This window comes from Euprymna scolopes, chromosome 17, assembly GCF_053919585.1.
Source record: "Euprymna scolopes isolate OS-2025 chromosome 17, ASM5391958v1, whole genome shotgun sequence".
NCBI lineage: Eukaryota > Metazoa > Mollusca > Cephalopoda > Sepiida > Sepiolidae > Euprymna > Euprymna scolopes.
This window is the reverse complement of record NC_136498.1, coordinates 77473760-77486259: the sequence shown is the minus strand read 5'-3', so window position 1 is coordinate 77486259 and position 12500 is coordinate 77473760. Positions and strand designations below refer to the sequence as shown.

General features: G+C 35.9%; 1 protein-coding gene and 1 long non-coding RNA gene across 3 annotated transcripts in view; one reads left to right on the top strand and one right to left on the bottom strand.

Annotated features, from left to right (window-relative positions):
* LOC145296810 (potassium voltage-gated channel protein Shaw-like) overlaps positions 1 to 11970 on the bottom strand; it is a 365571-nt gene extending 353601 nt beyond the window's left edge. The window contains exon 1 of one of the 2 annotated variants that reach the window (XM_080142895.1): positions 5852 to 11970. Coding sequence is in view for 1 of the 2 variants with exons in the window: in XM_080142894.1 (XP_079999020.1) it covers positions 5852 to 6167 (316 nt within the window). In the remaining variant the exon portion in view is untranslated. The remainder of the gene's footprint in view (positions 1 to 5851) is intronic. The other variant, XM_080142894.1, reaches the window with a different exon arrangement.
* A 120-nt stretch (positions 11971 to 12090) lies between these two features.
* The window catches only part of LOC145296811 (uncharacterized), a 57130-nt gene continuing 56720 nt past the window's right edge, over positions 12091 to 12500 (top strand). The window contains exon 1 of the long non-coding RNA XR_013870027.1: positions 12091 to 12379. This is a non-coding gene — a long non-coding RNA (uncharacterized LOC145296811). The remainder of the gene's footprint in view (positions 12380 to 12500) is intronic.

The window sequence follows — 12500 nt, the reverse complement described above, 5'->3', positions numbered from 1 at the left end:
AGTCAGCTGGGACACAGACTCTCGGTATTTTGTTGGGTAGTTCTCAGATTTACGAGGGTCGTGCAATAAGTAATGCCCCTGACCCACTTCCAGTTGTCTGATCCAGCTGAAATTTTGCATGTGCAATGATTTATATCTCTACGGGTTATGTGACAAATTACAACTCTGAACTAATTGTGGTTTCTTTTTTACAGGTGTTTGAACTGAGTTAGTTGTGAAATGGAGCCTGTTGAATGTTGAATGTCGAGCAGTGATCCGGTTTTTGTATTTGAAAGGACGCACACCACAGGAGACTTTTGATGAAATGAAAGAAACTTATGGTGATAATGCCCCATCATATGACCTTGTAAAACTCTGGCATAGTAAATTCAAACATGGCCGGAAGTCTATGGAAATATCTTCCAGACCCGGTCGCCCCCCTTCTGCCATTGATGAGGCATCTGTCCATCAAGTTGAGGCTGCCATTTTGGAAGATCGGCGCATTACTATTTACCAAATAGCCCAAGGTGTCAAGATTAGTACAAGGCCTGTGGAAACTATCATTCATGATTATTTGCATATGCATAAGGTGTCTGCCAGATGGATTCCCAGGTTGCTCACACCATTCCAGAAGCGAGAACACGTTGAGTGCTCGAGGATGAATTTGGAGATGTGCTAAGAAGATGAGTCAAAGTTTTTCAACAGACTGATTACACAGGATGAAACCTGGGTCCATCACTATGATCCAGACACCAAAGCCCAGTCAATGCAGTGGAAGCACTTGGCCTCACCACCTTCAAAGAAGGCAAGGGTGCAGCCCTCCGCTGGCAAAGTCATGCTCACAGTCTTCTGAGACCAGGACGGAGTAGTGATGACAGATTTCCTGGCAACGGGTACCACAATTACAGGAGCCTATTATGCTTCACTTTTGAGGAAATTAAGGAAGGCTATCAAAATCAAGAGGCGAGGCAAGATCAGCAAAGGTACCCTCCTCCTGCAGGACAACGCTCCGGTCCACAACTCGGATGTCGCCAGATCAGAAGCACGGGCGTGTGGTTATGAAATCCTCCATACTCTCCTGACCTTGCACCCTCTGACTTTCACCTTTTCTCAACCATGAAGTTATTTTTGAAAGGAAAGCGTTTCCCAGATGATGCAGCCTTGATTTCTGAAGTCACGTCGTGGTTGGAGGACCAACCTGGGGTGTTCTACAAGAACGGTCTCCAGAGCTGCATCAAACGATGGGAGAAATGCATAACACTGGGCGGTTCCTATGTAGAGAAAGACTAATAACTGCGCCAAGTTTCTTTGGTCTACTGCTAGTGGAAGTAGGTCAGGGGCATTACTTATTGCACACCCCTCGTATTATCATTATTATTTATTATTTTGAAGCTCTACCTTAAATAATATTGAGGCCAACGTGCGTGAAAAGTGTCCTGTTGCATTTGGCTCGGTTGCGATTTTTAGACATTGATTAACTGAAGAGATTTCATGATAGTTAAAGAATAGTTAATTTGTTTCAAATAGGTGTCAGAATGTTATTATTTTAACAAAGTCCGTCAAATGTAAAACTACCGTTTCCATATTCATATAGATCAAAAGAGTGCGTTTGTATATGTAAATATGTTTTTTACGAAAAGTGCACTTGATAGTTATCCATTTTACGTTAAATCCGTCAAATTAATTCCTATTTGTCTGGTCTCAGCCGAGATTGATACCATTCATTTATTTTTATTGAGATAGCACTTAAATGAGAATCTGACAATTTCAGTTCTCTTTTGTTCATGTGGTGGTGTTTGTTTTATCCTTCTGTTTCTTGTTTTTATTATTTCTATTACAATTTCCATGTGACTGGTTAACGTTTGTATTTTATGTGAGTTGGTTTTTGCATTCGAGGATATTCCTTAGGATTTCAGCTGTTTTCATTATTTGTATTTATTTGCTTCCCCACGAATACAAAATGTGACACAATGTCGTTTTTAATGTGGTGGTGGTGGTGGGGGGGAACCAGCTCCACCAAAAAGGGCACTCTGGTAGTAGGCAAAAACAATTGGCTTTGTATGGAAGGGTTCCTCTACATTGGCTAAGGACAAATTAACTTAAGTCTAGCACAAGAACAGATACTAAACTGTGATCTTTGCCCAAATGCCAGATTGTCGTTCATTGTATAGTCTCAGTCTCCCCTTTCACCACAATTCTCTTTTGTCTTTCTTCCAGGTTTTTCGAAACTGTTCCTAGTGCTCACACGATTATCGTTCTATATCGACATTCTTCATGTTATATATCCCTTTCAGTTTTCTGGCAAGTTCACTGTATATACTTCGCTTTTCTGCCTTATTGATCTTCAACCTGTGATTTGCTGGGATGGCGAAATCTACGTTTTATCAGTATTCTTCATTTCTTGTTGATTATTATGACATCCAGTCTCCTCGTCTGGATGAGTTTATCTGCTTGTACATTCATTATGCCGGAAGAGTTTTGTTTTCTAGTGATATCCCCTGTTTGTGTCTGAAGCATTTGTCTGACTGTTCAAAATGCAGTTGCTTGCATTGTTCCAAGTATACTGACTTTCCCAAACATGTTTGATATTGTTCGGGGGTGGGGTACAAGTTTGTTGCATTCACTTATTATGCGATTTACCGCTTCGTCTTTTTATCTACAGAGTCTACATTTGCTGCTTCTCTGGGTTTTATTTGTCATAACTTTGATATAGTTAATTCTAGTCACATTATTTTGTGCGGTTGTTCGTAGTAATTCAACGTCTCTCTTAAACTTTTCGCAGCAAATCTTCAGGTGTTTTCGTGAGTCTCTTCTCTTGCCACCCTTATGAATCGTCCGTTTATTTTTCTTTCACTTTTTTTGTTTTCGCCTTATCTTTTGCTTTCTTTCCCCTCTCTGCTAATCTTGACGATATCTCTTACCGCGGTTATTAGCTTTTCTATATTATCGGTTATGCATTTTTTAAAACTCATTTTGTGTCACTTACACAGTCTTCTATACTTACCATTTCCCATTTTCCACGTAGAGTCGGTCAGTGTCATTCTTTTAGTGTAGTACATTGCTTTCATAATTACTTTCGTAATTTTCTGTTGAAGATGCCTCAGTTCATCGTTGACCCAGCCTATGAATGGTCCAGAATATTTTATTAATGGAACTACCTATGTGTTTATTTTTTTTTTTTTTACTAGATTTCTACGATATAATTTAGTTTCTAGAAGTTTTCTTGTTCTCAGGTAGTTTTTACCAATTTTCACTGACATTTCTTTTGATTTGAAAATATCTGCTTCAAGAACTTCCAAATATTTGTAGGTGCCATATTCGACTAGTTTTCTACTCTCTTCTTAATTAAGTAGTTTCATACTCTCCGTTTCCTCCAGTTTTCATCTTCTCAACTTTAGCAGTGTGCATTTTCCAATTCCGAATTTCATTTGCATGTTCTAGCTAAAGATTCTGGTTGTGTTTATCAGTATTTTCTGTTCCGTTTTATTATTTGCAAATAGTTTAATGTCATCCATATACATGGGGTGGTTTATTCTTTCTAATGTATTAGTAAATTTGCATTCGGCATCACAATTCGTATGTTGTTAAGTGGCATCATGCGCATGATGCATATGGTGTAGAATATTTTTTTTCAGTTATAAATTGTTCCCTAGCTATAAGTTCTAGTTTGCAAATTAATGATCTTGTCAGATATTTTGTACATCCTCAGGCATTTGATTATCTACGCTACAGGGATCCTATGGTGAGCTTTCTTGAAGTCAATCCATGCCATGACTATGAGTTTTTCGCTTTTTTTGTCAGATAGCATCTATCATAAAACTGACGTTGCACTGTTTGCTTGTAACCTCTATTTTATATTACATATATCGCTCTGCAATTTTGATTTGAGCACTCTCTCATTCTCTCTTGTTCTGCCTGCCTGTCTGTCTATCTGTCTGCTCTCTCTCTTTATATATATATATATGTATATATATATGTATGTATATATATATATATATATATATATATATATATATATATATTTATATATATATATATATATGTATGTATGTATATAATTGTATCGTTGTTGTTTCCTCGTTGTAAATCCAGTGAAACCCCGGCGTTTATCAAAAAGTGCCTAATGACAAGCAGAGCATACGTATACTGTATTTTTTCATGCAAGCATTATTGGCTACATATGTGCATAGATGTTTCTGCTGTAACTCCTTTAGAGAAGTAACGTCTTCATATCAGCTTTTATTTTGTAAGAAACGTAAGTAATAAAATCTGGCCTCAAAACGCCCTTTTCTCTAAAATTCAGTTCTGAAGAATCGTTAAATCTAAAGTAAAAGAGTTGCAACAGAAGCGTGTAATCGCATATGTAGTCAATAGTGTCCATGTAAATAAATATAGTACGTATATAGTACGTTTCAATTCGGTACACCTTGTAGATATTAAGCGCTCATTGGAATTTTATATATTTCTAAACTATGTTATCTTTTTTTGTTTTACGCATGAATCAGTCTTTGTAACTGGATTCAGTCTGTTATTGGCGTTAGTTTGCCTGATTTCTTTTAAGAATTATGTACCAACATGAAGGATCCTGTGAAGGTTGCCAACATCCATAGTTAAAATGGCGCTATAACAAAGTTATGCATATGGATAAACATGCATCTCTCTTTTTTTTCATTTCCTTTCTATTAAGATAATAATGATGGATATGGGCCAACCAAACCAACTGCGAATATTCGCCTGCTTTTTATCGATACCATCCGAGAGCTCTTTTTTAGTATCCTCTTGTTCCTTAAGTGTAATTTTCTCGATCTCTCTTGCACTTGGTTCACCAGGAAGTTAGGTAGAACTTCAGGTTCTTCATAAGCCCTGCCTGGTATGATTGAAATCTCCATAAGATTCCAGTTTCTTTTCATATCATATATGAGACCTTGATATTTGGTCTGTTCCTCCCTTTTCAGCTCTGTTCAGACCTCCATCATTAGAGACACTCACTTCAACCAAGGTTGCAACTCTCTCTGACTTATTCCATATAATTATGTCAGGTTTGACAGCAGCATTTTCAAGATATGTGGCTGTAGGATTACATGGTCGTAATGTATGGTATATAAGTCATTTCCAACAGTTCTTTCGGGTTGATATTCCCAGGACTTGGTCGCACACTGGATGTTTAATTTTTTCTAAATGTATAATGTCCTTGTATAATAGGTTATTTGTTATTGTTTATTATTATTAGCGATTGTAACAGTGTGAAAACGCCGATGTTGTATTTAAGTGTTTTTACTCCCTTGCACTCTGCATTAACTAGCTCCCATTAATACTTCGAATATTCTCTGTTTTCATAAAATGTAAAGCATGTTATGGCATTCTGTTGCAGAGACAACCGAAGTTGTCCTGAATCTCTACGTGACCCTTAATGTGCCGAATCTCTGTATTATCTATTAGGGGTCTATAAGAGAAAAACCTCCTTTATACTCAAAATACCTATATGCGATTTTAGTGGCATTTATATTTGTATAAAGCATTTATATTTGTATAAGGCATTTATATTTGTATAAGGCATTTATAGTTGTATAAGGCATTTATATTTGTATAAGGCATTTATATTTGTATAAGGCATTTATAGTTGTATAAGGCATTATTCAGATTGCTTTTGAACAGTTCAGTTTCTGCCTACAATATTACGGGCGAAACGGGGAGTTAGCGATATAAAAAAAATTCTATGCGCATAGTAAAAAACAAAAAACAAAACAAAAAAAACATAGTGCTCCTCATTAAATCTTCTTACTGGTATTATATATATATAAAAAAAAAGTTGGCATGTGTAGTGTGTGTGATTGGAATATTGTAATTAAGAAAAAACAGAAGAAGGACTTACCTGTTCGATAAAAATCTATGACAGAGTTAAAAACGGCTGGATGCCGATCAAAGAAGTACTCCTCTTTTTGATGGGACTGCTTGTGCAAATCGGCCAATTTCGAAAGGCGTGTGTTTGGACAGTTGTTGAGAGTTGAGATGTGGGTCTCGTGTCGGACCCCTCCAACGTTAAGTGTAATCCTTTCGTCGGGCCCGTTACCAATCGACACCCCGGCCCGCTTAGGGGTGGCCGCCATGAATGCCAGGGCATTTTGCGCCACATTTCTCGGGGGAGTATTGCACATGGGACTGGTTGGAGCTGGAGGTGTGTTCGCCATCACGACGTAGTGGACCTGACTTTATGCTTCATTTGTCGTCGGCAATCCGAATCGTGTACATTCCCAAAATGGCTACTCTTACGGTAGGCTGTCTGGCGACCCTTGCAGGGACCCAAAATACATCGGCCCTGTGTACAGGTATCTCTAGCAGCACCCCCACGTCGGTAGCCAAAGAAGGTTAATGAAGGGGGAGAAGGGAGATAACAACCAAGTGCGGTGGCTATTGTCAAGGGCTTCAAATAATACAACACGCTGTGTGCGGAGAGAACGCGATAGCAAGCTTAGTTGCCGCAGAAAAAATATAATGTATAAGAAAATGTATGCACAAAGAAAGCTTTCTTCTTGCACAAAATAATGGCCCCTAGTTTCTTATAGTTAAAAAAACAGCAACAACTTTTTTTTATTGATCTATAAGACCTGAAAGTAGCAATTAAATTTAGGAGTTTATATAGATATATCTGTATATATATATATATCTATCTATCTATCTATATATATATATATATACATAATATATTTATAAATTCTTACGGATACTTAGTAAACTTTGTCTACTCTTCTTTGAGATAAAATCTTCATCTAATAAATGTCTATGTTTTTAAAGCTTTATTTCAACAAGATGCATGTATCACATTAAGCAACATTTCGTATAAGTCTATATAAGCAACAAGTGCACGATGTATAGTCATTTAAAAAAACTAAATTCTGATTTTTATGAATTCATGATAATTATTAATGTTCATTAAGTCAAATAATTTTTTAAAAAATAAAAAATTAGCGAAAAACCTAAAATTTTAAATTACGCGTTACAGTCCAAGAATATAAGTTAAGAAAAATATTGCCAAACTTAGAATGCAAATCAGAATTTCGATATTTAGAATAAAGATAGGCTTCGAAAAATGGATGGCTGGGTTCCAATTGCTAGAACGCAACCTGCCAGTAGTCTATAACGGAATGATAAGCCAACATGCAAATAGCAACGGTACTGTGAAGATCACTATACGTCATTAGTGATGATATAGTACGGTCATAACTACTCCATGTTAGATGGCATATACTATAGAAATAAACACTATACTTTTGAAATCATGGGTTACATAATTGATCAAAGTAGCACAGCGCCGAGAAAAAAAAAAAAAAAAACTAGGGAGAAAAAAGCTCTCAATGTAGGCAAAAATGTATATTAATTTTTAAAGAGCTGAAGCCAGTTGGATGCGCGATATTTTCAACAAAACGTTGGAGCCCGAGTTAATTGCAATAAAGAAACGGAACTTTTGCCAGCACCATTGGCGTCTGATTTCCGTATGGTCTGAAAGGCTAGAAAGTTGTAAAAGCGTGCACTTTTTTTTTTTTTTTGTTATTGTTTTTTTTTTCTTGTTTGTATGAAGTCACTCCTTGCTTTCGGTAGTTCGTTATGGTATAACGAATACAAATTACATTTAATAAAATCGGCTTTTGCAGGTTTATTAAAAAAGAAGCAAAACTTTTAAGTAATTTTCATTCGAATTTAATTATCGAGTACTTTGTTTTTATTTGACGCTCGTGGTCTTGTTTGTTGATCGATTCAGCTAGATGGACACTTCTCTTCCTCGTTTCCTTTTATTTGTCATTATCAAAGAACACTGTTATTAAACATGCCCCTTTTTGCTAGCTTATTATGTGTGTGTGTGTGTGTGTGTGTGTGTGTGTGTGTTACTTATTATCTATAGTAACGTTCCCTTGTCGCCCGCCTTCGTCGTTCTGCTGTGTGCCCGTGTGTACGCCAATTGCCTGTTGCTATTCCGATGAGAATCTTCCAGAGAAACTTAATTCGAGTTTTTGTTCGGTTTTAACGGTTTCCCGTTCGTCGTATCCGTTTTCGCCGAACTCGTCTCGAATTACGTTCGAACACGCCGTAAAGCAGTGTGACACGAACGTTCTCGGCGCGTTGTTAGGAATTGGCGATCACAACAAACGCAGAGAGGAGGAGGAGGGAGCGTTACATTTTAGACACGAATCGTGTCGCATACATTAGCTGTAGGATAAGATACGAGATAAAACTACCAACATGTGCTTGTCTACGCGTGTGAAAAATCATGTGTTCAACCGAGCAGCGCTCAACAAAGAAATAAGATCAACCTTATCATTAGAATTATTGTTATTTGTTATGATTTTTAAGAATAACAAATGTTTATATTTTCTGAATCTTCTATTCGTGCCTTTAATTGATGAAAAATGGCAGTTAACCAGATCAAAACTAAGAAATATTAATCGAAACTAATTAGGGTTTCGATTCCACCGGCTACAAAATAAGGGTTCACTTTATAATAGAACTATGATAGTAAAATGAGAGCCTCCTCTCGGTGTATGAAAAATATATGATTAAACTTCTTTTATATATATATATATATATATATATATATATATATATATATATATATATATATATATATATATATATATATATATATATAACTACAACAATAATATTTTTTTTCAAAAATCGCCCCCAATATCGATACGATAATCTATCATGTTTCCGAAGTTTCAAACTTCGAATTAAAAGTTTAGCATTTTATAAACCGGTATATTATACGTATTTTTAAGGGTTTACAATAATAATAATAATAATAATAATAATAATAATAATAATAATAATAATAATTTGTTAATACCACGCAAATGGTCGTACTGGGTTAACGGAGATGTAAACAACGAGGTGGGAGAGCATAAGCCAGACCTTCTCTGAAAGGACTTGGAAAATATTGGGATAGAAACCTATTAGCACTCAAGTTCCAGAAAAGACCAACCGTCGTTCTCAACGAGAAGCCAATGGTAAACGGTTGTTGCGATAGCCCAAAACGATTTGCGTCAGTGATTGAAAAAAGGGTATGATGCTGGAAACTTGGGGGGACTTGTTGTCACTCAGACCCAAGGGAGCACCACTGGTTGCTACCAGTGAGCAATCACTGAGAATAATTCGTATCTGAAAACTCCTAGTGAGTACTAAATAAGGGTAATAACATTAATGCTCAAATTCTAGTAAAAAAAAAAAAAAAACAGGAATCTAATGATAAACGGCTGTTGCAAGAACACAAAGCAGCTTTTTACAGTAATCGAAAGAAGTAGGTGTGTTCTGGAAATCTGGGAAGATTTGTTGTTACTCCAATTCCAAGGGACATCACCAGTCTTTTTTTTTTTTTTTGCTAGTGAGTGATCATTAACAATGAATCGAGTGACAACGTCTGTAAAATAAGTAATAACAGGCAAATTGATTCGCTTCCTATGTCCGGCGTTAGTTAGAACGTATGGGGACACATTGCATTTCACACACATGCACGGGTTTTCATTATCATCATTATTATTATCATCATTATTAGTAGTATTATTATGAAATGTGTTTTTCCAAATGCGTTTATTATGATTGTCTAGTCATACTTGCTAGTTGGTGTGCTATAAAACACTGCAGACATAATTCATCTACATCCCTAAATCCATCGACTGTTAACGAGAACAGGGATTATCTCAATGAACACATTGATTGGGATGTGGGGTACCAGAAATTATATAAATAATCAAAGTACAATAAAGGAGCTTAGAAATGATAATCATAGAATTAGGTTTTTTAGTGATGAGTAATAAAGGCCCTTTATTAAGGGGGACATGTTATCTACAACGGAATTACATGGAATTAGGATTTATAGCTTCGTGACTTCAATTGTTTTTTACGGGTGTCTATGAAGATGCGGGTGGATATTAACTTACTACTATATGCTCGGAAGAGAGGGATAGCTTTATCAAACCAGCCATATGAATTTGGTGGTAGAATAGTCAAAATAGCCATCAATACATGATTCTTGGTCAAAAGGAATACAAAAGTAATGCGGTTGAAAACTTCCAACGGTCAATTTCCAATCCGAAGAAATACCGTTTCTTGCGCATTGGACCAATTCTGTTGAGTCGAAGATTCAAAAGACAATGGTAATTCGGTCGGAATTTGATTTTATGGGGTCAACATTGATTTTTGTAAGAAAGCATGCGTGGAATTTCTTTCCTGTTGTCGAATGTAATGATAGATTAGGGATTGGTGGGAATGTTATCCTTTTCTTATTTTTTAATTTCCGCTTTTTCTGTAGGGTTGGATAATATATTTTTTCCAGCCCTTTTATCCCCTCTTTCTTTTTTCAAACTCTTAAATCCCTTTTTTTTTTGTCTCGGTTATTATTATTTTTTAATTAAAAATTTTTTTTTTTTTTTCAAATGTTAATAATTTTCCTTTTCTTATAAAATAGAATTCGTTTTTAGTTTTCGGCTATTTTACATTTTCTTTAAAAAAATTTTTTTCAGTTTCATATTTTTTTTTAAATTTATTTTTTTTTCTATTTTTCTGTTTTAATTTTTTTTTTGTGTTTTTACTTTTATATTATTTTTTTTTTCAATAAATTTTTCGTTTTTTTTTCTTTCTTTTTTTTTTTTTTTTTTTTTTTTTTCACGGAGGTTGTTTTTGCTTTTCGCTTGTTATCTGTTCTTTTCCCCCGTTTAAGGGATTTCTTCTGGCCAGTTTCGATGCCTCCCTTTTCCTTTGAGTAATCCTGCGACGGATGCTGATCCAGGTAAGAGAGATGCTGCTGCCTGTGCTGTTGTCACTCTACCCCCAAGCTCTCCAAAACAAAGAATTCCATCGGTTTCACCACGGGTAATCGATGCTGGTTATTGACTCCAAGCATTCGAAAAATTTATTTTGTCGAGCTGCTTTTTATTTTATTTTTTTATTAAAATTTTTTTTTATCAAGAATATTAATGATAATGTCTCTGGAGGCTGGTACCTAGGAGATTTGGACGCTTGTCGCAAAGTAATTTTGCCGATTCTTTTCCGACTTGCATTCCTTTCTTGTCGACTTTTATGCGAGATGGCTCACTGAGTAAATGAATAAAGTCCAATTTCGAAGATGTAGATATTCCTTATGTTGTGTAGAAAAAACAACAACAAAAAAAAAAAAACAATGGTCTTAGTTTTGACTGAAAAAAAAAGAAAAAAAAAAGAATTGTTAGCGCGGATTATTGGAAGTCGAAACGAGTTTGTGACTCTCGATCTTTTTTTGTGAATGATCACTTTAGTAGTAGTCGTATTGGTTGTTTGGTAGTTTTTGTATTCTTACTTTTTTTTTTTTACTTTTTATTTTTGTAATGTTATCCAAAAGAGCTGGGGGAGAAAAAGTGTAAATGTATGCATATATGTATGTATAAATATAAGTGTCTTTATTGTTGCAAGTGAAAAATAATGATATGGATGGGGTAGTAGCAGCAAAGGGAGTTGGAGCAGCAGTATGCTAGATATGATGCGTCCTGGGCGTGCAAAACATGTTTTATTGTTTTCCTTCTCTTTTTTTTCCTTCGTTTTTCTCCTTTTCTTCTTTTTCTTCTCGGTCTGCGATGTAGTCGTCGTCGTTGTCGTCGGGTTGGTCGCCACAGTTACAGCAGTTATGATGCGGAGCTGTACTGCAGCGGCGGCAGTAGCAGGGGATGAGGCGAAATGTATTAGCGGTAGTAATAGTAGTAGTAGTAGTAGTAGTAGTAGTTGTGGTGATGGTGATGGAAGACATCGATGGACCACAAGGGGGAGGGGGGTCCGATGATGATGAGGAAGAAGAAAAAGAAAATGAAGAAGAATAAGCAGAAAGAAAGCGATAAGACGGGAAGAAGAAGAAAATAAAGAAGAAAAAGAAGAAAAGAAAAGGAGGATGAGGTTGGAAAGGAAAAGAGTGTAGGGAGAAAAAAGGAAGAAGAAAAGGGAGACTGAGAAGAAGAAGAAGAAGAAGAAGAAGAAGAAGAAAAAACAGAGAATGGGAGTGGGAGATAAATAAAAAGAAGGAAAAAGGGAGGTGGAGAAGGAAAATTGAGAGGGTGGGAGAGAAAAAGGTCGCGATGAAAAAGGGAGAGAAGAAGAAGAAGAAGAAGAAGAAGGATGAAGAGAAGGAGGAGGAGAAAGAGGAGGAAGGGGAAATGGGAGTGGAGAAGGATCGGTTTGTGAAAATACTGGTTTAAATACATGGAAATAAAGGGGGAAGGAGAGAGGGAGTGAGAAAGAAAGAGCATGACAAACACAAGACTATTGTTAAGAGGCGTCGGTATAATATGATGGAGACCAAAGTAAAAAAAAAAAAAAAAAGAAAAAGAAAAGAAGAGAGGGCGAAAATAGAGAAAAGAAACGAACATCACGGATAAAAAAAAATGTATGTATGCGTTGGTTTTGTTTTATTTGCCGATTAATGTTAATTGTGATTTTTATCGAGAAAGAAAAAATATAGAAAAAAAAAAAAAAGGGAGTGATTAATATAATAATACTGATCAACG